Consider the following 24,283-nt stretch of genomic DNA (forward strand, 5'->3'; position numbering starts at 1 on the left):
TCCACCACAGGTATACATGTGTTCCCCATCCTGAACCCTCCTCCCTCCTCCCTCCCCATACCATCCCTCTGGGTCATCCCAGTGCACCAGACCCAAGCATCCAGTATCGTGCATCGAACCTGGACTGGCGACTCGTTCCATATATGATATTATACGTATTTCAATGCCATTCCCCAAATCATCCCACCCTCTCCCTCTCTCACAGAGTCCAAAAGACTGATCTATACATCTGTGTCTCTTTTGCTGTCTCGTACACAGGGTTATTGTTGCCATCTTTCTAAATTCCATATATATGCGTTAGTATACTGTATTGGTGTTTTTCTTTCTGGCTTACTTCACTCTGTATAATGGGCTCCAGTTTCATCCACCTCATTAGAACTGATTCAAATGTATTCTTTTTAATGGCTGAGTAATACTCCATTGTGTATATGTACCACAGCTTTCTTATCCATTCATCTGTTGATGGACATCTAGGTTGCTTCCATGTCCTGGCTATTATAAACAGTGCCGTGATGATTTTAATAAACTATAAGCCAAATGGAGAAAATTGTCTAGTACTTTCAGTTTTGATTATTTGCTGTATCTTTCTTTTCTTTTCTTCATGAGGTCAAAAGTGTTTATTTTAGTAACCTAAGTACTTTAGACAATTATAGGATAAGCAGCACATTTGACTCCCCCAAACTTAATGATGATTATAGCAAAACTGTGTCCAAGTTAGTACCTTTACACATCATTTCTTCATCACAGTTTATTGCTTGGAATAGATACAAAATAATGGAATTTGTAGGAATGTTAAATAATTGCCAACTCTACTGGGTATGAGTATGGAAAAGAGTTTAAGGAAATTTTGGGGGAGCATATGATTTTTGGTGTTTCCCTGTCCTCGTGGAAGTATGTCTAAAAGATCTGAAATGGTATAGGAAGACTGTGGTGATGAATGAATAAAAGATTTTTCAAGCAAAGTGCTTTTAAGCTTGGGCTTATGCAGCTTACCTAGTCTCTTTCTTAAAATGAATTTGCTAGTTCATTGATTTTAAATATTGATAGCATGTCATGATTGTATTTATCTAACATATCATTTAATTTGAATTGCATTTTTCCTGTAAAAATGAGTTTTCTTAAATAAAATATGGAAATTCTCTGGTTGCATGTTTAGAAACTATATAACCTGTGACTATTAAATGACTCTTGATAATTTAGATAGTTCTGCTTTGATAACTTAAAAACGTACAGTATTATGTGTAACACTTTAGATTTCTGGAGGTATAGGAGAATGTGCATGGACTGCTTTATTAAAACGTGTGATTTAGGTTCAGGCACAAACTTCGGCACTTGTGAGTGCCTAAGATCTGTCCTGTACCAACTTCTTTGAGATTCAAACAAGACTTCTCTTCATATGGTAACATCTATTCATTAAACATATTTGAAAGAAATGATATTATAAAGTATAAATCAAATGAATGAATAATGCTTTCCACTTCTTACTAGTCTCTGAGATTTATGGGATTTATGAAATATTTTTGAAATAAATTTCCTTTCCAATATTATGTAGTATATCTTTTTACTGTAAAGCAGATAGTTTTGACCTGTTGCCTTTTAAAATTTACAGTGTTCCAGGAACTAAGTGCCTTAACATATTGTTAATTGATTCCTTCACCAATTCTGTTTTATAAGGGAGGAAACCAAGATATAGAGATTTAACCTTTCTCTAGGGTGCTCAGATATAGTAGGTGTTGTAGCTAGAATTCAAACCCATTTTTCATGATGTCAAAGATGTCTTGGTAATAGGATGTCATTAAAACAAACCATTATATCTGAAAATGTGATTTTTTTTTTTATCGGCTGTAAAGTAAACATTGAGATTCCCTCATATTGTATTAATCCTGTTCTGATAGGCTCTTCTAGAATTTTTACGAGCGTGTGTGTGCTGGCATGGTGGTATCGTCATGCCTACTTTTCTTACTGTTTTTCTTTCAGCTAGTTCATTTTGTAGATGATCAGTTGACATTTTGCTTATTATGTATTCTCTTGATATTAAACTATTTTGTAACAGATCCCAAGCAAACTGATATAAATTTAACTTAAAGTAAAACACCCACATTTTCTGACTCATACGCTGTGTAGATCCAAGGATATTGTAGGTACAAAATATTTTTAAACCCTGGTTATTGACAGTTGTTTTTTTTAAAAAAACAAGTAATCAGAAAATTCTTAAGCTTGATTAAATTCATTCTTGATTTTGGTTCTGTATAATTGGAAATAATGTGTTCTCTGTCAGTAAACTATATTTTTAAGTTTATTCTTGAATTATTGTTATTCCTCTTTATAAAATCATTGTTAAATTCTGATGGTTAAAGGTATGTTGGTACAGCTAGGCACCCAGATTTCTACCATAAGCAGCATTCTTCTGCCATCTCCCAGTTGGAAAATAATAGAAGATTATATCCTGGTTGGCCTGGCCTAGACATATGGTATCTCTTGTATCGTTATCTGTGGCATGGTATCTTGACATTGGGCCACCTTGATGATTGGCTTACCTCTTTCCAACAGAAGGGTGATTTTCCTGAAGGCAAGATTACTTGCTGGTAATGATTATAGGAGAGTGTTTTTGTTGTTGTTGTTGTTGAATGTATCTTTTATATATATTGTATCATAATATCCTTATATTTGTAGGTTTATAATCATACACACCTGTAATATTAGATATGAATAAAGTATGATTTACAATATGAAAAAAGCTAAATAAAGTTTATATTAGACTTCTGTAGGAAACATGGTGCTTTAGCAGATGGTTTTGTCTATATTGATAAACTCATTGCTTTCTTTGACAGAAATGACAGAAGCTTATAAAATTTGCAAAATACATCAAATAAACAAAAATAACCTGTAATCTCAATCACTTATAACTTTATTATCTATTTCTAATTTCTTTTGCAGATATATATGCATGTCTGTTTATATAAAAATATTTGTTTAAATAAACACTATGAACTATGCTGTATCCTTCAATTTGACTATTATTCATGATAGACTTTTGAACATTCATATTGTTTCAGTTTTCCCTCCACTATAAAAAGCCTTGCAATGAGTACCCTCATTTCTTATTTAGAGTAGAGTACATTTGTCATCTCTTTGCACAAATTTCTAGAAATGCAATTTCTTGATTTATGGGAATATAGGATGTTCATGAGCATATAACATACACAATGACAAATACTGAAAGAGAAACTCCCCAGGTCAAGAGGTGCCCAATATGCTACTGGAGATCAGTGGAGAAATAACTCCAGAAAGAATGAAGGGATGGAGCCAAAGCTAAAAGAATACCCAGCCGTGGATGTGACTGGTGATAGAAGCAAGGTCCGATGCTCTAAAGAGCAATATTGCATAGGAACCTGGAATGTCAGGTCCATGAATCAAGGCAAATTGGAAGTGGTCAAACAAGAGATGGCAAGAGTGAATGTCGACATTCTAGGAATCAGCGAACTGAAATGGACTGGAATGGGTGAATTTAATTCAGATGACCATTATATCTACTACTGCAGGCAGGGATCCCTCTGAAGAAATGGAGTGGCCATCATGGTCAACAAAAGAGTCCGAAATGCCATACTTGGATGCAATCTCAAAAATGACAGAATGATCTCTGTTCGTTTCCAAGGCAAACCATTCAGTATCACAGTAATCCAAGTCTCTGCCCCAACTAGTGATGCTGAAGAAGGTGAAGTTGAACAGTTCTATGAAGACCTACAAGACCTTTTAGAACAAACACCCAAAAAAGATGTCCTTTTCATTATAGAGGACTGGAATGCAAAAGTAGGAAGTCCAGAATCACCTGGGGTAACAGGCAAATTTGGCCTTGGAATACGGAATGAAGCAGGGCAAAGACTAATAGAGTTTTGCCAAGAAAATGCACTGGTCATAGCAAACACCCTCTTCCAACAACACAAGAGAAGACTCTACACATGTACATCACCAGATGGTCAACACCAAAATCAGATTGATTATATTCTATGCAGCCAAAGATGGAGAAGCTCTATACAGTCAGCAAAAACAAGACCAGGACCTGACTGTGGCTCAGACCATGGACTCCTTATTGCCAATTTCAGACTTAAATTGAAGAAAGTAGGGAAAACCACTGGACCATTCAGGTATGACCTAAATCAAATCCCTTATGATTATACAGTGAAAGTGAGAAATAGATTTAAGGCCTAGATCTGATAGATAGAGTGCCTGATGAACTATGGAATGAGGTTCGTGACATTGTACAGGAGACAGGGATCAAGACCATCCCCATGGAAGAAATGCAAAAAAGCAAAATGGCTGTCTGGGGAGGCCTTACAAACAGCTGTGAAAAGAAGAGAAGTGAAAAGAAAAGGAGAAAAGGAAAGATACAAGCATCTGAATGCAGAATTCCAAAGAATATCAAGAAGAGATAAGAAAGCCTTCTTCAGCAATCAATGCAAAGAAATAGAGGAAAACAACAGAATGGGAAAGACTAGGGATCTCTTCAAGAAAATCAGAGATACCAAAGGAACATTTCATGCAAAGATGGGCTTGATAAAGGACAGAAATGATATGGACCTAACAGAAGCAGATGATATTAAGAAGAGATGGCAAGAATACAGAAAACTACAAAAAAGATCTTCATGACCCAGATAATCACAATGGTGGGATCACTCACCTAGAGCCAGACATCCTGGAATGTGAAGTCAAGTGGGCCTCAGAAAGCATCACTACGAACAAAGCTAGTTGAGGTGATAGAATTCCAGTTGAGCTATTCCAAATCCTGAAAGATGATGCTGTGAAAGTGCTGCACTCAATATGCCAACAAATTTGGAAAACTCAGCAGTGGCCACAGGACTGGAAAAGATCAGTTTTCATTCCAATCCCAAAGAAAGGCAATGCCAAAGAATGCTCAAACTACTGCACAATTGCACTCATCTCACATGCTAGTAAAGTAATGCTCAAAATTCTCCAAGCCAGGCTTCCGCAATACATGAACTGTGAACTTCCAGATGTTCAAGCTGGTTTTAGAAAATGCAGAGGAACTAGAGATCAAATTGCCAACATCCGCTGGATGATCAAAAAAGCAAGAGAGTTCCAGAAAAGCATCTATTTCTGCTTTATTGACTATGCCAAAGCCTTTGACTGCGTGGATCACAATAAACTGTGGAAAATTCTGAAAGAGATGGGAATACCAGGCCACCTGATCTGCCTCTTGAGAAATTTGTATGCAGGTCAGGAAGCAAGAGTTAGAACTGGACATGGAACAACAGACTGGTTTCAAATAGGAAAAGGAGTTCATCAAGGCTGTATATTTTCACCCTGTTTATTTAATTTATATGCAGAGTACATCATGAGAAACGCTGGACTGGAAGAAACACAAGCTGGAATCAAGATTGCAGGGAGAAATATCAATAACCTCAGATATGCAGATGTCACTACCCTTATGGCTGAAAGTGAAGAGGAACTAAAAAGCCTCTTGATGAAAGTGAAAGTGGAGAGTGAAAAAGTTGGCTTAAAGTTCAACATTCAGAAAATGAAGATCATGGCATCCGGTCCCATCACTTCATGGGAAATAGATGGGGAAACAGTGGAAACAGTGTCAGACTTTATTTTGGGGGGCTCCAAAATCACTGCAGATGGTGACTGCAGCCATGAAATTAAAAGATGCTTACTCCTTGGAAGGACAGTTATGACCAACCTAGATAGCATGTTGAAAAGCAGAGACATTACTTTGCCATCAAAAGTCCGTCTAGTCAAGGCTATGGTTTTTCCTGTGGTCATGTATGGATGTGAGAGTTGGATTGTGAAGAAGGCTGAGTGCTGAAGAATTGATGCTTTTGAACTGTGGTGTTGGAGAAGACTCTTGAGAGTCCCTTGGACTGCAAGGAGATCCAACCAGTCCATTCTGAAGGAGATCAGCCCTGGGATTTCTTTGGAAGGAATGATGCTAAAGCTGAAACTCCAGTACTTTGGCCACGTCATGCGAAGATTTGACTCATTGGAAAAGACTCTGATGCTGGGAGGGATTGGGGGCAAGAAGAGAAGGGGACGACAGAGGATGAGATGGCTGGATGGCATCACTGACTCGATGGACTTGAGTCTGGGTGAACTCCGGGAGTTGGTGATGGACAGGGAGGCCTGGCGTGCTATGATGCATGGCGTCGCAAAGAGTCGGACATGACTGAGCGACTGATCTGATCTGAATGCAAGAGGTTGATCTGGTTAATAATGTGTAATCTAAACCTCACAGTTGGATTTCATCTAGTTAAACCTTTTGTTGTTGTTGTTGTTGTTTTAATGAGATATATACACTGATTATTCTTTAGCACTATTTCTAAATATTTGGTCTCTCTCTATACTTCCACTGCCAACTTAGAAGCATTGTCCTATGTAGATGCCATCTGAATAGTCATTTTTATATTGATAAAAGTAAATTATTAGATGATACAGTATAGAATGTATGAGCCATAATTTAAGGACTATGCTTTTCCAAAAACAGACATTTAGAAAAAGCAAAATAATATCTGTTATTCTTTTCAGGCTGATCAGTTGATGTTCGCTTTGCATTTCATTCGAGGCATGCATCCTGAACTTTTTCAAGAAAATGTAAGTGGAAGAAAAGGAGGAAAATATTATGAGTTGCATAGAAATTTGGTAACAGGTGGACTTTTGGTTAGATTAGAAACTGCTTAAGGCTAGAAATTCCATATCAACCTATTCATTTTTTACTTAGGTAGAAATTTAGTGTATGATGCTGATTTCCAGTTCTGCTCTCCTGTGGTTGAGCCAGATATTCTGAAGGAATGATAAGACAGGGAAAGAACTTTAACTTGCCATACTACCAAGATTTTTCTGAACACAAGTGTACTTTTCCAGGACACCAGAAGAATCAGCCTTATTATTTTCCTTATCTAAGCAGCGGGGCTGATAAGTATAAAAATATGAAGCTATACGAGTATACCAGTACATTATTTATTTACATTGGCATGCTTAGAATCAGCATGTGAAACAAGAGTAGGTCGTTCTCAGAAACCTCCATCTTGAATCTGAAGATTTGTATTAATCTTTTAATGTATAATTTATCTTCTTTTGTTTATGTCTTCATTTCTGGTCTGCCATATAACTCCCTCTCAGACTTGAAAGAAATGTCCTTTAAGATAGGGCTAAGTAATCCATCTCTGATTTACTTCTAATGTTAAAAAATTTTTGTAAGTGATTTTCCTCATTATTCTGCCATTTTCATTAAAGTGGGCTTGCAGTAGCCAGAGCGGCAGGGAAGTGACCTGGTAACCTTTAACAGTCTAGGATCAGATTTTAACTATGCTCTTGATTCCCCTCATTTGAATATGTGCCATTTCATATGACTGTTCTCTATTTCTTTCTAAGTCCAAACACTCTGGTTGACTTGTATAAATTTCTCCTGGTTTTAATTTGGCTACTTTTATTTATACCATCTACTTTGATGCATTTCCCTCTTCCTGTATACTTTTCATCATGATCAATAAGCTCTGTTGTATGAGACTTAGTTTTTCCTCTTGAAGTATAAATAAATTATCATTGGGAAAAGAGAACACTTTTCCTTGACTCACATAAAATAGTAGTAATAATTTGCATTTTATTTATTTGTGACTGTATAACTCCAGTAGGAAGAGTGAGTGGAGGTAGTATGTTGCTTTGGTACTTTTTCCATATTGCACTCAAATTTTATTATTCTTATGCTGGCCAATGTGTAACAAATAATATGGTAGTGCCCATAATTATCTGATCGGGTAACCCAGAGTGAAGACATAGGTTTTCAAAGAGCTCTAGATTCTGTAACAATTTGATCAATTTTGATTCCATGAGTTAATTAGGAAAAAAAAGTAGCAATGGCCATTCTTCTCCCTATAGGTTGGAAAAGATAAGTTAATGGTGGGACTTTTCTCTATTTTTCCCAGTATACACAATTTTTAAACTTCTGATGCATCTTACTTTTTATATATTAGTGAAGAATAGCATGTAATAGGACAAATTAAAGATAATGACAAATGCTAATTGTATAGACATTTTAATTTTTAGATGTTAAGACTCATGCGTTTAATGTGTTTATATTTTTTCTTATAATTATTCTAATAGATTTCATTTTAATGTTGGTATGGTACCAATATAATGTTTTATATTGGTAAGGTACATAAACTCATAGTATATTAGGAATTGGGAAGATATGAAAGGAGTTTTTTCCTCCATGTTTTTTAGAAAGGTAAATTGTAAGCTGTCTTATGGGGAAATTTAAAAAGGTTTGTTAAATGGTTAGAATATTTATCTTTTGTGTGTTTCTCATATTTTTGTTAAATAGGAATGGGATACATTTACAGGTGTGGTTGTTGGAGACATGTTGCGGAAAGTTGTAAGTTAGAGTAATTAAAATTATTATTTCATTCTTAGGGAAAGTAATTCTGGTTTTGACTTCATGAAATATAATTTGCTTCAGAGGAGTTTTAAGTTACTGTTGAAATTATATTTTAATTAGAGGAATATGTCCTTCCCTCTATTGCCCTAATATAAAATGGACTGATATATTTTTTTTGTCCTTGAGGACATATTTTTTTTTGAGAATATTTAATTAAACATAAGAAATTAATATGGTTTCTTTTTTCAGTATATGTATTTTGTAACTCTAAGAAAATCAAATCTTGTAGTATAGCTAGGATAATTTTCTTAAATAAGTGAAATTAAAAATTACTTCACTTATCTTTTGAAACTTTATTCAAATTAGCTTTTTTTCCCAGTAATTTTCTACCTCGACAGGTAATGAATAAAATTATTCTTCAAAGCAGCCTATCCAAACTGTAATGCAAAACCTAGATAATGTTGGAAATGCAAGATATAATTAAAGTAATGCAGTTTTATAGTAATTTCATATTACATTTGAGTTTTTCTGAAGTTTTACAAAGGAATAAACATTATGAAAATAAATGTTACATTTTTCTAAATCGTTATCTATACCTTATGTAGAATTTTACCATATTGATTTGTAAAATAGATATAAATAAAAAATACATAGAATGAAGTTGTTCTTAAAAACCAAAAAGTGTTCATAAAATTAGCTGGTCAGTTTAACAAAAATTTTTTAAAGTCTGAATTTTACCAAATGTACTAAGGGAAATAATTGCTCTAATTTAAAAAGGACTCTCAACAAAGAATACGTGATCAACTTCCATCTTGGATAGATCAGGAAAGAAGCTGGGCAGTGGCAACATTAAAGGTATTCCTTTCTTACTTTGAAGGATATTTAATTTTTTAATAGTTGCATTATTTCTGTTTATATTTTTATGTTCTACCACTTCATACTTGGTGTTGATATTTCTGTGAAAATGACGTAAAATCCGTGGGTAAAAGAATATCCAATAATTATTCTGATTAACCCTGTGATGAATAATTAATTAATTGAATCTATCATTCACTGTATAACATACTGATTCTCCACATGGTCAAGATTCTGTGCTATATACCTATAGGGAATAGAAAGATAAGTAAATGGAATGTCCTCTAATATGATATATGGATAACTTATTAATAGAGTAATTTAGGATCAGTAATAGAATACAGTATGATACTTATGTTGAAAAGGTTTCAAAATCAAATTATTTCTCTCACTTCTATTCACCTTTTAATATCTTTCACACTCAACTGTTTGCCTAGGGTAAGAAACATATTTTTTTAAACAACTTTACTAGAATGCAAAAAATCAATAATTATAAAAAACAGAATTTGAAGGTATTTCTGCATTATTGGGCAGGACCTGTGAAATATTTCATGAGCTCCTAATGGAAAATTAATATTAATCATTATGGTACAGTTAAAATTTTTAGAACAGTTGATCTACTGAGATGTTATTCTTGGCAAAAATCCTTAACTGTATTAACCTATAAAAGTATAGTTATTTTTTTTCACATACTAATTTCTTGTTAAGTAAAGAAATGCAAAACATTGAGGAAAGGCAGCTTTCCTTTTCAGAGAATGTTTATAATATATATTAATGTTTTATTATCATTTTAGTTTATAAAACATTTTCAAATGAACTATTATCACACAAATCTTAAAAGGGAGATATTAACTTTCTTTTTATGGATAAGAAATGAGAATCTATGCAGTGAATTGCTAAATGCTTGAACCTGAATTTTCACTTAAATTTCATACATATTTTTGAGGACTTGTTATGTGCCAGGCATCATATTAAATGCTTCAGATGTATTATCTTTATTATCACGATAACATATTCGAGAGGTCATAATTATGCTTGTTTTTGAGAAGGGCAGGCTGAGGTGTAGACAAGTTAAATCATTTACCCAAGATCAAATAGCTGGGAAGTTTTGAAATTGTGATTTTAATTTGAGCATTCTGATACCACAGTCCATGCCTTTGATATATGTTTTCCAAATATAGTGGGATTTTCCCCACTCTTTTTTCCCTCTCTTCTTTCCCCTCCCCACCTTATGTTCGAGGTAGTATGCAGAATTTAAAAATGGATCTTCTCATTATATATTTTCAACATTGTTATCCATTTCACAGATGAAGTAGCTAAGGCATAAAATGATATAGTCACTTATGGTCACTTAGAAAATAAAGAGTTGAAGTTGTAACTAGGCATATTTTAACACTCTAACGTGGAACTCTTATTGTGGCAGTGTTTAAAATTTGTACTTGGTTTTAGTGAAAGTATTCTTTTCTCCACAAGGTGGAGATAGGTACACATGTTTTTACATAGAGAATAGATTTGTTCATGTACAAGAATTGATGTCGTATTACTTTAGAAATACTTGCTTTTTTTTTTTATTTTATTTTATTTTTAAACTTTACATAATTGTATTAGTTTTGCCAAATATCAAAATGAATCCGCCACAGGTATACATGCTTGCTTTTAATTCTGGATTAGGTACATGCACCATACTATTTCTGACTTAGACATGATTGAATAAGCCAACATGAGTTAGAAAACATAATACCTATCAGGAATTTCCACTTACTATTTTTTAGTATGCATGTGTGTGTATGTATTTAGTATGTATGTTTGTATGTCTGTATTTATATTTGTTTGTTGCTCACTATATATGTTTATTTTTATTTTTTAGATTGCTCTTCCCAGTCTTTATCAGACCCTGTGCTTTGAAGATGTAGCTTTGTGGCGTACCTATTATCATAATTCAACATGTGAGCAAGAGTTTCCATCTAGTCTTACAAAGAAAGTTTCTTTATTTCAGCAGGTAAATTATCTAAATGCATAAAAGTATTAAATGTTTCTCTTGTTGTTCAGAAGCCATTTAAATGAAAGCTTTGCCCTAAGGTGTCACTTAACCTTGGGGCATATGTGGGAAAGGGCTCTCTGGTCTTGCCACCCTATCCAGACAGGAAAATCCCAGACAGTGCTTCTGGGCAGCGTGTTTCCCACCAAGCTTTTATTACTCCCCCTGCCTCCGACCCAAGGGGGATCTTGGAATAGAGTATCCGTATAGAAAGCGATTAAGGTATTTATTGTTCAGGTTCTTCACACATTTCCCAGGGTTCTGTCTAACGAAAAGAAAGACCTTATGCTAAGGAACAGGGAGCTTGTGTCCCTGTTGGCTAGACCAAACTTTAGCGTTGGAGAGGACTCTTCTGTTTATGTGTGCGCGTATCCTCAGCACTGAGTCATGTCCAACTCTTTGTGGCTCCATGGATGGCAGCCCGCCAGTCTCTTCTGTTTACTGGTTTCTCCAGGCAAGAATACCAGAGTGGGTTGCAATTTCCTTCTCCAGGGGATCTTCCGGACCTGGGATCAAACCCTCATCTCCTACATTTCCTGCATCGGCAGGCGGGTTCTTTGTCACTCTGCCCTTTCTCTTCACTATGCTGCTGGTTGTGGTTCTGTCCCCTTTGTTTTCTCCTTTTGAAGTTCTGTTTCATCAGATGTGTTTAAGAAAAAGAAAAAAAAAAAGAAAAACTTCGTTTGAAAACTTAAACATCTAGAACTAGACATGATTCAGCATAAAATTGGTGATTTGAAAAATTTAGGAGTTTTATGTTTCTGCACTGCCGTCACCAGGAATGCCTCAGCTACAGACTCTTATTTTCACTTGTCATTGGGCCCTTTGTTAGCCTCTGAAGACAGCTAGCACTGTGACCAGTACATGCTGATGTTTACCGTTGATAATAGATCTGAGGGCTTTCCAGGTGGCTGAGTGATAAAGAACCTGCCTGCCAAGCAGAAGATGTGATTTTGATTCCTGGGTTGGGAAGATCCCTTGGAGAAGGAAATGGCACTCTGGTGTTCCTGCCTGGGAAATCCCATGGACAGAGGAGCCTGGTGGGCTACAATCCAAGAGGCAGCGCGAGTTGGACATGACTTAGAGACTAAATAACAGCAATAGATCTGATGGATTTTAGTAATATTTTGGCTATTAAGAAAATGTATTTTTATATACCTATTATGACAGTTATAGGCATAGGAAATATTGTGGTAAGCATTTTTTAAATTAATTAGCATCATTGTTCAATTACGGTTGTTGTGGGAACTTTATTATTTAAAAATACTCTGCACTTATTTTTAAGGTTCTTGTGGTACAGGCTCTCAGACCAGACAGACTGCAAAGTGCCATGGCCCTATTTGCATGTAAAACTCTGGGTAAGTACACTTTTTTCCTAGACCTAGACCACTGACCTGAATTATTTGTTGTTTTTTTTTTAATTAATTTTTATTGGAGTATAGTTGATATACTGTGTTGCATTAGTCTTTGCTGTACAATAAAGTGAACCAGTTATACATATATCCACTTTTTAAGAAATTGTTTTCCTGTATAGGTCATTGCAGAGTGCTGCGTAGTTTTCAGTTCTGCACAGCAGGTTGTCAAGAGTTATATATTTTATACGTGTAGTGTGCATATGGGCTTCCCAGCTGACACTAGTGGCAGATGATGCACCTGCCAACGCGGGCGATGCAGGAGACACTGATCTGACCCCTTGGTTGGGAAGACCCACTGTAGTAGAAAGTGGCAAGCTACTCCAGTATTCTTGCCTGGAAAATCCCTGGTGGACGAGCCTGGTGGACTACAGTCCATGGGGCTGTGAAGAGTCAGACACGATGGGAACGCATGCACAGTGTGTATGTCAGCCCCGGTCTCCCAATTTACTCCCCCCTTCCCCCCTTTGTAACCATAATTTTCTGTTTCTACACCTGTGGCTCTATTTTTGCTCAGTAAATAAGTAGATTTAAGCCATTTTTTTCTTTTTAGATTCCACATATAAGTGATATCATATAGTATTTGTCTTTCTCTGTCTGACTTCACTCAGTATGAGAATCTCTAAGTTCATCCATGTGGCTGCAAATTGCATTATTTCATTTTTTTATGACTAAGTAATTATATATATATATCACCTCTTCTTTATCCATTCTTCTGTTGATCCACAGTTAGCTTGCTTTCATGTCCTGGCTGTTGTAAATAGTGCTGCATTGAACACTGGGGTGCATATATCTTTTTGAATTTTTTTTTCTGGGCATATGCAGTGGGATTATTGGATCATACTGTGGCCCTGGTTCAGTTTTTTAAGGTATTTCCATACTGTTCTCCATAGTGGCTGTATCAATTTACACTCCCACCAAAAGTGTGGGAGGATTCCCTGTTCTACACACTCTCTCCAGCATTTATGGTTTGTACATTTTTTGATAATGGCCACTCCGACTGGTGTGAGGTGATACCTTATGTAGTTTTGATTTGCATTTCTCTGATAATTAGTGATGCTGAGCATCTTTCATATGATTCTTGGCCATCTGTATGTTTTCTTTGGGGCAGAAGAGCTAAATTATTTGTTTTTAATTTACATTTTATTTTATGCTGACTTTAGTTTAGAAAGATTATACACTTTCCTCCTGTATCCTATTTGTCTTATAACTCTACTTGGCTTAAAGAAATATTTGTTTGTGTTGGATATGACCATAATTAATTTTGTGTTAAATTTGATGCATAATTGACATCCTATACTTAGCTAGGATGTTTGAACTTTTAAAAATTCTTTTCTTATGGAAACACTTTAGATTTTTAGACATTCATCTATGATCACAATTTCAAAGCAGGGCATCAGATGTATGATTTAGATAAAATTAAATATACAGATTCCATGCGTATGTGCTAAGTCACTTCAGTTATATCTGACTCTGTGACCATACGAACTGTAGCTCGCCAGACTCCTCTATCCATGGGATTTCCCAGGCAAGAATACTGGAGAGGGTTGTTGTTTCCTTCTCCAGAGGATCTTCCTGACCCATAGATCAAACCAACATCTCCTGCAGCTCCTGCGTTGGCAGGAGGGTTCTTTACCACTAGCACCACCTTAGAAGTCCCAGAGTCCTAGATAATAAAGCCTTCAAAATGAGTTATTTTTGCTGTAAAACAAAAATAATTTGTATATCTTTAGTTTGTAAACATCTGTGCAATACATATTTGTTAAGCCTTTTAATTAGTCTTAAAGGAAGCATTTAAAGTTATCACTCATTTGAAATAGCATACCATATTAACATTTGTACTAGAAAAGTTTGGAAAAACTATTTCAAAGAGAATATGAAAAGAATTTTACTTGAAGCTCAGTAATCCAAGAATAATGGATTTTTGTTATTCTAAACCACAGGCGGTTTTAGAATTATGTTGGAAATATGTTGGCACAATTAAAATAGCATGCTGACAATTTTTTCTAGAAACTCTCAATTTATATTTAATATTTCCATATAATATATATGAAATATTATATATAAACTGTGTTTAATCAAAGCTTATGTATATTTCAATCAAGTAAACCTAACATATGCATGTTTTTCTTTATATTTGAATTTCTCATATAAATAAGCTAGCACAATGTTTTATGAAATTGAAAAATATACTGGGCCTTCCATGCTTATCATTGAAAAACTTCACAGTACCAAATAATCATTCTGTTTTTAATATGCAGAACTATTATATTCACATATATCAGGGTATTATTTGAAAAATTATCTCTTAACTCAAAGGATTAATTTTGCCCTAGTGAACTCATTCTTTCCTTAAACGTGAATGTTTATAAGAATAATAATCATTGCTAATATTTTAATAGCTCTTATATATGCCAGGTACTAGTCATAAGTGCTGTGTAATTTAATCTTCACAAAAAGCATATGAGAGGCTATTTTTACATCCATTTAAAAATGAGGAAACAAGATCACACAACTAAATGATAGAATTCAAACCCAGCTCCAAAGTCTGTGCTCTTTAAATACTGAAGGACTCAGGATTTATTCTCAGTTTAGAGAGATGTTCTTGGCAGATGCTAACATAAAAAAATATGCCTTAACCTTAGATGAAGTTTTTCCATATGCACCTCCATTTCCACTCTTAGCAGTGTCAGTTTTCCAGGGCTGCCCTCAGGACCACAAGCTGGGTGGATTAGAACAACAGACGTGTATGGTGTCATAATTCTGGAAGTTAGAAGTCTGAAATCAAGATTTTGGCAAGGCCATGTTCCCTTTGAAACCTGTAGAGGAATCCTTCCTTGCCTTTTTCCAGATCCTGGTGGTTTGCTTGCAATCTTCCGTGTTCTTTGGCGTGTAAGGGTGTATAATTTGAATATTTGTCTTCATTATCACTTGACATTTGCCCTGTGTGTTTCAGAATTCACACAGCTGTCTTCCTATAAGGAAAGCAGTCGTATTTAATTGGGAGTTCACCTTAGTCCAGTCTGAACTCATCTGAAGTTAACTAATTATGTCTACAATGACACTGTTTCCAATAAGGTCATCTTCTGAGGTCCTGAGATTAGGCCTTCAGCATGTCTCTTTTGGGGGGCTACATTTCAACCCATTATGCTCACTAACCCAGTGTTTAACATAATGGCTATTTTATGTTTTGGCAAGATGTGCTTTATCCCTGTGGGTGTACTTGCACACATGTTCACACATATGCACGCACATATTTTTGAGGCTCCATTTAGAATGGTCACTTGTCTGGTTAGTGAAGAGTATGTCAAAGTATGTCTATGGATATATTCTTTGCTTTCCTTTTGTTTAGCATGGAGAGAAAATATCCCTATTTATGCATCCCTGTTGAATGTTTGTTTGCTAGGTACATTTTACTCATATCTGATAGTGTTTATCCACCTAACTCTTGGTTAGAAAAAGTAGGGGTGGCCTCTGGGCCAGTTGGTTTCATGGACTCCGATAACAGCAGAAGGTTTCCTTCCTTTGTCCCAGCCTTGTACTTTTCTCTATGCATGTCTCTGCTCCTTTCTCTCTCCCTATCTTTGTCTTTTCCTTTTTCTTTCTTTTTTTTTCTGTCTCTCTGATTCCTGCTTATGTGTTGCCCTTAATCTCATGGTTCATATATATGCTGAAGGATAAGGCTACTGATATAGCATGTAGTTTAAAGCTTGTAGTGAAAGAAACTTTCTTTCCCAATTTTACTGTAAAAAACTCTACAGAAGGACTCTGATTTTCTTGTTTGGGTAATGTAGCCACCTCTGCAGCTAATTCCAACAGTAATATCTGAAACAGGATTTTTCCCCCAAAGAAGTCACAGGTAGAGTGGGGCTGTACTCAGAAATGAGGGGAAGGGTTGCAGGTATAAAACAGTAGGTACCCATCATAGTCAAATTGCATATGATCTGTTGTAGGTGATTTTCATATTTAAGTAATTTGATAGTTGAGCCATTAATTTGTAAAGTACATTTTGAGAATCTGGCTCCTTTAAGAGTTATAAATCAGTTCAGTTTAGTTCAATTGCTCAGTCGTGTCAGACTTTACGACCCTATGGACTGCAGCACGCCAGGCTTTCCTGTCCATCATCAACTCCTGGAGCTTACTCAAACTCATGTCCATTGAGTTGGTGATGCCATCCAACCATCTCATCCTCTGTGGTCCCCTTCTCCTCCCGCCTTCACTCTTTCCCAGCATCAATTTAGTTCAGTCGCTCACTTGTGTTCGACTCTTTGCGACCCCATGAATCACAGCACGCCAGGCCTCCCTGTCTTATCACCATCTCCAGGAGTTCACTCACACTCACATGCATTGAGTTGGTGATGCCATCCAACATCTCATCCTCTGTCCTCCCCTTTTCCTCCCGCCCCTAATCCTTCCCAGCATCAGAGTCTTTTCCAGTGAGTCAACTCTTCGCATAAGGTGGCCAAAGTACTGGAGTTTCAGCTTTAGCATCATTCCTTCCAAAGAACACCCAGGGCTGATCTCCTTTAGAATGGACTGGTTGGATCTCCTTGCAGTCCAAGGGACTCTCAAAACTCTTCTCCAACACCACAGTTCAAAAGCATCAATTCTTCGGCGCTCAGCTTTCTTCACAGCCCAACTCTCACATCCATACATGACCACAGGAAAAACCATAGCCTTGACTAGACAGACCTTTGTTGGCAAAGTAATGTCTCTGCTTTTGAATATGCTGTCTAGGTTGGTCATAACTTTTCATCCAAGGAGTAAGTGTCTTTTAATTTCATGGCTGCAGTCACCATCTGCAGTGATTTTGGAGCCCCCAAAATAAAGTCTGACACTGTTTCCACTGTTTCCCCATCTATTTCCCATGAAGTGATGGGACCAGATGCCATGATCTTCGTTTTCTGAATATTGAACTTTAAGCCAACTTTTTCACTCTCCTCTTTCACTTTCATCAAGAGGCTTTTTAGTTCCTCTTCACTTTCTGCCATAAGGGTGGTGTCATCTGCATATCTGAGGTTATTGATATTTCTCCCAGCAATCTTGATTCCAGCTTGTGCTTCTTTCAGCCCAGCGTTTCTCATGATGTACTCTGCATAGAAGTTAAATAAACAGGGTGACAATATACATCCTTGACGTACTCCTTTTCCTATTTGGGACAAGTCTGTTGTTCCATGTCCAGTTCTAACTGTTGCTTCTTGACCTGCATATAGGTTTCTCAAGAGGCAGGTCAGGTGGTATGGTATTCCCATCTCTTTCAGAATTTTCCACAGTTTATTGTGATTCACACAGTCAAAGGCTTTGGCATAGTCAATAAAGCAGAAATAGATGTTTTTCTGGAACTCTCTTGCTTTTTCGATGATTCAGCGGATGTTGGCAATTTGATTTCTGGTTCCTCTGCCTTTGCTAAAACCAGCTTGAATATCTGGAAGTTCACGGTTCACATATTGCTGAAGCCTGGCTTGGAGAGTTTTGAGCATTACTTTACTAGCATGTGAGATGAGTGCAATTGTGTGGTAGTTTGAGCATTCTTTGGCATTGCCTTTCTTTGGGATTGGAATGTAAACTGACCATTTCCAGTCCTGTGGCCACTGCTGTTTTCCAAATTAGCTGTCATATTGAGTGCAGCACTTTCACAGCATCATCTTTCAGGATTTGAAAGAGCTCAACTGGAATTCATCACCTCCACTAGCTTTGTTCGTAGTGATGCTTTCTAAGGCCCACTTGACTTCACATTCCAGGATGTCTGGCTCTAGGTGAGTGATCACACCATTGTGATTATCCCAGCATCAGGGTCTTTTCAAATGAGTCAGTTCTTCACATCAGGTGGCCAAAGTATTTGGAGCTTCAGTTTCAGTATCAGTCCTTCCAATGAGTATTCAGGACTGATTTCCTTTAGGATTGACTGGTTGGATCTCCTTACAGTCCAAGGGACTCTCAGGAGTCTTCTCCAACACCACAGTTCAAAAGCATCAATTCTTCGGCGCTCAGCTTTCCTTATGGTCCAACTCTCACATCCATACATGGCTACTAGAAAAACCATAGCTTTGACTAGCCGGACCTTTGTTGGCAAAGTAGTGTCGCTGCTTTTTAATTTGCTGTCTAGGTTGGTCATAGCTTTTCTTCCAAGGAGCAAGCATGTTTTAATTTCATGGCTATAGTCACCATCGGCCGTGATTTTTGAGCCCAACAAAATAGTCTCTCACTGTTTCCATTGCTTCTCCATCTATTTACCATGAAGTGATTCCTTGATCTTAGTTATCCTGTCTACTTGCTAATTTTTTCCTTTCTTTTTAAATGGTTGTCTCCTCTGTATCATTCAAATGTTAACATTTCAGAGAGGCTTTTCTGGGTCATCTAATCAGTACCAACACATTTACCTGCTTTAATTCTTTACCCACTTCTTAACACTAACTGACATATTTCTTGCTCATTTATATACTTTCTATCTATTCGTATAAGTGAAATGCAGGTTTAAGTAAAATGAGGCAATTGCAGAAAGGTTCTCAGTAGACTCTTCTTCCCTCACCCGTTTAATCACTGAAAATATCCTCTCTGTGCCCCACTGCACGTGACCTTTCTCACTGAATCTGTCGTTTGACCCTCTGTGTGTCCTCTGGAGTACTTCTGTATTGTACTATGTCATCTCTAGGTTAAATGATATTTAAGTTTTAATGACATGAAGTGAAAAACCTCATAATATTCACATATTCAAATTCTTTGAAAGTTTAATATACTTCTAAAATTATACTCTATTTCTAAGCAAAAGTTATATATACTGGTGTATGGCTGGGTGACTATTTGGTCAAGTGGTTTTATTAATGCAGTTTTTATATAAAATGGGGCACTTTATTTCATGAATAAGTTTTAAAAGTTCATACTGCTGGAAAATGACAAGCACTTATCTTTTTAATCAAATTTTAGAGATTTGATTTCAAGTATAATTTCTCGAGCATCATTCATATGGAAAATTTTTTATTAAGTTTTAGCAATCCTCTTTATAATCTATAAACTTTAAAATAGTAAGTTATAAAGATGCGCTTATGAAAGTAGTTTTGCTTTGAGGATTTAAGCTAGCAGAACAATCCTTAAAACTTTCAGGCATGCTGCTTTAATGTAGGGCTTCCCAGCTTCAATATAATCCTACAAACCAGGCCTTGTATACTAGCACAATCTACTGCATTACTTTTTAAAAATAGCAGTTGCCAGATGCAGATATTCTAACTTCTGTAATTCTGATTTAATAAGTATTCTGATTACAATATTATGCTCTCTGTATTGGGGTATTAAAGAGAGATGTTCACAGATGATGTAAAAGTTTCTTCATCAAAAAGTCTTTTTGGGCCTTGAAACTTGTCCTCATTTTACAGTTGTCTACTTCTCTTCTTCACTGGCATTAGGAAATGTTTGTTCATTTCTATTGCTACGGTAATAAATTGCCACAAATTAGCAGCTTAGAGCAACCCCCATTTGTTATCTCCTAACTGTATAGGTCAGAAGTCTGATAGGTGCTCCTGGTTTCTCTGATCCAACTCACACAGGGTTAAATCCAGGTGTTGGTCACTTGGACTCTTACTGAGAAGTTCTGGGAAGAATCCATTTCCAAACTCATTCAGCTGAATTTGCCCCATGCAGTTGGAGAGCCGCGGTTCTTTGTGTTTGGAGGCTGAGCAGCCTGTCTCAGTTTTAGAAGCGGCTTGCGTTCTTTGATGCACTCTGTGCCCTCCTTCCTTCCTCACAGCCAGCAGTGGACACTGACTGCTCCTCAGCCTCACCTCTGACTGCCCCTCCCTCAGCTTCCTGCCCCGCCTTCACGCTGCATCTCTCTGACTTTAAGCTGGAGAAAGTTTTCTGCTTTCCAAGGCTTAAATGATTAAATTGGCACTCTTGGCTAATCCAGGATAATCTTATTTTAAGATCCATAACCTTAGTTACATCTGCAAAATCCTTTGACAGGAGTACCTAGGTTAGTGTTTGATTGAACAACTGAGGGTAGAATCTTGAATATTTTTGGAATTTTACTGCCACAAAATGTATGACATTTTTTGTTTGTTTCCTGGCTTGAGTATTATTTCATTTCTATAGATTGTCTTCCTGTTTAATTGGTTGATGTGTATTAGGCTAAATGGTGGTTGATAACTTTCCTTCTTTTTATTGATATTTATGCTACATTTTTTTAGTTGTCTTTTCTCTCTATTAAAGGAAGAGTAATTTTTTTGTCTTTTAGGGAGAATGAGATGAATGAGAAAGAGTGAATCAGTTATACTTACTACTTATAATAGTTTGATATTAATTTGCTGCTTTCTTTACTCTTTACTTATTTTACTCTTTCTTTACCTGTATCTGAAAATTACAGGAGTAATATTCTTTCCTTTTTAAATTGCAAATTATTTCTTTTTTAATATCTTAATGTTTTATCTCAGTAAATAAAATACAATGAAGGTTAAAGTGATTTCTTTGACTTACTTTTAGTTCCTTTTTTCTTTTGGAAGACTTTGTATATTTTAACTGTCAAGGTCAAAATATAAGATCCCAATGATTTACAGCTAGTTCTACACTAAGAAAATTCACAATGCAATGAACATTTTTGGCTCTTTACCGTTACTGAATAGTTTTGAATGATTGACACTGACAGTTCAAATGCTATCATGAGTCAAAATTAATTGGGTTATTAAAACCCAATTAATAAAACTAAGTTCATATGAAATGCCATGTGGTTTTTATTGGAGTTTTATTGGGTGATGTGGCTAACATGCAATTCCTAGCAATAAGAGTGTCACCTGTGTTATCTTAAATGGTAAAATATTTCTCATGAGTTTTTCGTCTAATTTAAAATGTTCCAGTTTTTTGACAATTCATTGTATAAAATGAATTAATGCACATATATTTATCTTTAACATTAGAAATAATAATTGCATTTATACTTGGCTCTGGATTCCAAATGGTGAGAAAAACAGATACAATTCCTGCCTTATGGAGTTTAAAGTCTGTATTTGTTAAAGAAATGATATGAGAACTATTTTCACTTTTTAAAGATAATTTCTGTATTTCATGTATTTCCCAAATAAAACACATATTTCCGTCAGTACAGGCATGCGTGTGTGCATACTCTGTCACTTCAGTTGTGTTTGACTCTTTGCCACCCTGTGGACTGTAGCCCACTACGCTCCTCTGTCCATAGGATTCTCCAGGCAAGAACACTGGCGTGGGTTGCCATGCCCGTCTGCAGAGGATCTTCCCGATCCAGGGTTTGAACTCTTGTCTCTTATGTCTACCTGTATTGGCAGGCAAATTCTTTACCCCTGGTGCCACCTGGGAAGCCCCACTATAGGCATACCTTGTTTTATTGCACTTTGGCTTCCCAGGTGGTGCTACTGTTAAAGAACCCACCTGCCAGTGCTGGAGATGTCAGAAACTTGGGTTCGATCCCTGGGTACGGAAAATCCCCTGAAGGAGGGCATTTCCTTTCCACTCCAGTATTCTTCCCTGGAGCCTGGTGGGCTACAGTCCATAGGGTCACAAAGAGTCAAACACAGCTGAAGCCACTGAGCGTGCATGCATGCAAATACTATAGTTTTTACAAGTTGAAGGCGTGGCAGTCTTGTGTCAAGCAAGGTTTTTGGCACCATTTTTCAAACAACATTTGTTCCACTTGTGTCTCTGTTACATTTTAGTAGCTGTCACAATATTTCAAGCTTCATTATTCTTTGTTATAGTAATCTGTGGTCAGTGATTTTTGCTGTTAGTCTTGTAATTATTTTTGAGGTGCCAAATAACTCTCACACGAGCCGTTGAACTTGAGTGATAGCTGTCACGTGTGTTCTGACTGCTCTGATGCCCGCTCTCCCCTGATTTTCCCCCTCTCCTCTGGCCTCCCTGTTCCCCGAGACAACAGATTTAAGTTAGTTCAGTTAATAACACTAGAACGGCCTCAAGGCAAAGGGTCACACGCCTCTCCTTAAGCTTCGTGAGGAAGTCATGTCCGAGGCTGACACAGGCTGAAAGCTAGGTTTCTTGTGCCAAAGGGTTAGCCAGGGTGTGATTACAGAGGAACAGGTCTTGAAGGAAATTAAAAGTGCTCCTCCAACTCGCAGACTTGGAGAACGAACTCATGGTTGCCGGAGGAATAGCTAGTTAGGGACTTTGGTGTTGCCATGTGCAGATGCTGGGTATAAGATGAGTAACCAGCGGGGACATACAGTACAGCACGTGCAGCTCTGCCCAGTGTCACGTGGCAGCCTGGATGGCGTGGGGGCTTGGGGGCGAATGATGCGTGTGTGTGACTGAGTCCCTTCACTGTTCACCGGAAACTGTCACAGCGCGGCTAGTCAGCGATACCCCGATACCAAGGAAGAGGTTTTTAAAAAGTGCTACTCCAGTGAACACGTGGTTGATAAGAAAGTGAGACAGTCTTATTACTGATATGGAGGGAGTTTTAAAGGTCTTTATAGACCAGATTGGCCACGACCTTCTCTTAAGCTGAAACCTAAACAGGAGAGGGCTTCTCTGGTGGCTCATGAGTCAACTACCCGTCTGCCAGTGCAGGAGACTTGAGTTCAGTCTCTGGGTCGGGAAGGGAATGCAGCCCACTCCAGTATTCCTGTCTGGGAAATCCCAGGGACAGCCTGGCCAACTGTAGTCCATGGGGTCACAGTGAGTCCCACACAACTTGGTGACTAAACAGCAACAATCTGAAGAGACACCCTAACTCTCTTCAATTCCGTGAAGGCTGAGAGAGATGAAGATGATGCAGGAGGACACTGTGAAGCTAGCAGAGAACGGTTAATGAACTTTAAGGAAAGAGGCTAACCTTGGAACATAAATGTGCAGAGTACAGCAGCAAATGCTGATTTAGAAGCTGCAGTAAATTACCCATCTGGATGCAGAGTTCCAAAGAACAGCAAGGAGAGAGAAGAAAGCCTTCCTCAATGATCAATGCTAAGAAATAGAGGAAGACAACAGAATGAGAAAGACCAGAGATCACTTCAAGAAAATTAGACATACCAAAGGAACTTTTCATGCAAAGATGGGCACAATAAAGGACAAAAACAGTATGGCCCTAACAGAAGCAGAAGATATTAAGGAGAGGTGGCAAGAATAAACAGAAGAACTATCCAAAAAAGATCTTGATGACCCAGATAACCACAATGGTCTGATCAGTCACCTAAAGCCAGACATCCTGGTATGCAAAGTCAAGTGGGCCTTAGGAAGCATCACTATGAACAGAGGTAGTGGAGGTGATTTCACTGAGCTATTTCAAATCCTGAAAGATGATGCTGTGAAAGTGCTGCGCTCAGTATGCCAGCAAATTTGGAAAATCAGCAGTGGCCACAGGACTGGAAAAGGTCAGTTTTCATTCCAACCCCAAAAAAAGGCAATGGCAAAGAATGTTCGAACTACTGCACAATTGCGCTCATCTCACACGCTAGTAAAGTAATGCTCAAAATTCTCCAAGTCAGGCTTCAACAGTATGTGAACCGAGAACTTCCAGATATTCAAGCTGGATTTAGAAAAGGCACAGGACCCAGAGATCAGATTGCCAACATCCGTTGGTATAGAAAAAGCAAGAGAAATCCAGACAAACAT

At 37.0% G+C, this 24,283-nt stretch overlaps 1 protein-coding gene across 3 annotated transcripts in view; it reads left to right on the plus strand.

Moving 5' to 3' along the window:
• DYNC2H1 (dynein cytoplasmic 2 heavy chain 1) overlaps positions 1-24,283 on the plus strand; it is a 399,828-nt gene that overhangs the window by 198,928 nt on the left and 176,617 nt on the right. For all 3 annotated transcript variants that reach the window (XM_044929811.2, XM_044929812.2, XM_044929810.2), the window contains exons 71-75: positions 6,544-6,609; positions 8,339-8,389; positions 9,170-9,247; positions 11,115-11,246; positions 12,571-12,643. In XM_044929811.2, coding sequence (XP_044785746.2) covers positions 6,544-6,609; positions 8,339-8,389; positions 9,170-9,247; positions 11,115-11,246; positions 12,571-12,643 — 400 coding nt within the window. The remainder of the gene's footprint in view (positions 1-6,543; positions 6,610-8,338; positions 8,390-9,169; positions 9,248-11,114; positions 11,247-12,570; positions 12,644-24,283) is intronic.

The sequence above is a fragment of the Bubalus bubalis genome, chromosome 16, assembly GCF_019923935.1.
Source record: "Bubalus bubalis isolate 160015118507 breed Murrah chromosome 16, NDDB_SH_1, whole genome shotgun sequence".
Taxonomy (NCBI): domain Eukaryota; kingdom Metazoa; phylum Chordata; class Mammalia; order Artiodactyla; family Bovidae; genus Bubalus; species Bubalus bubalis.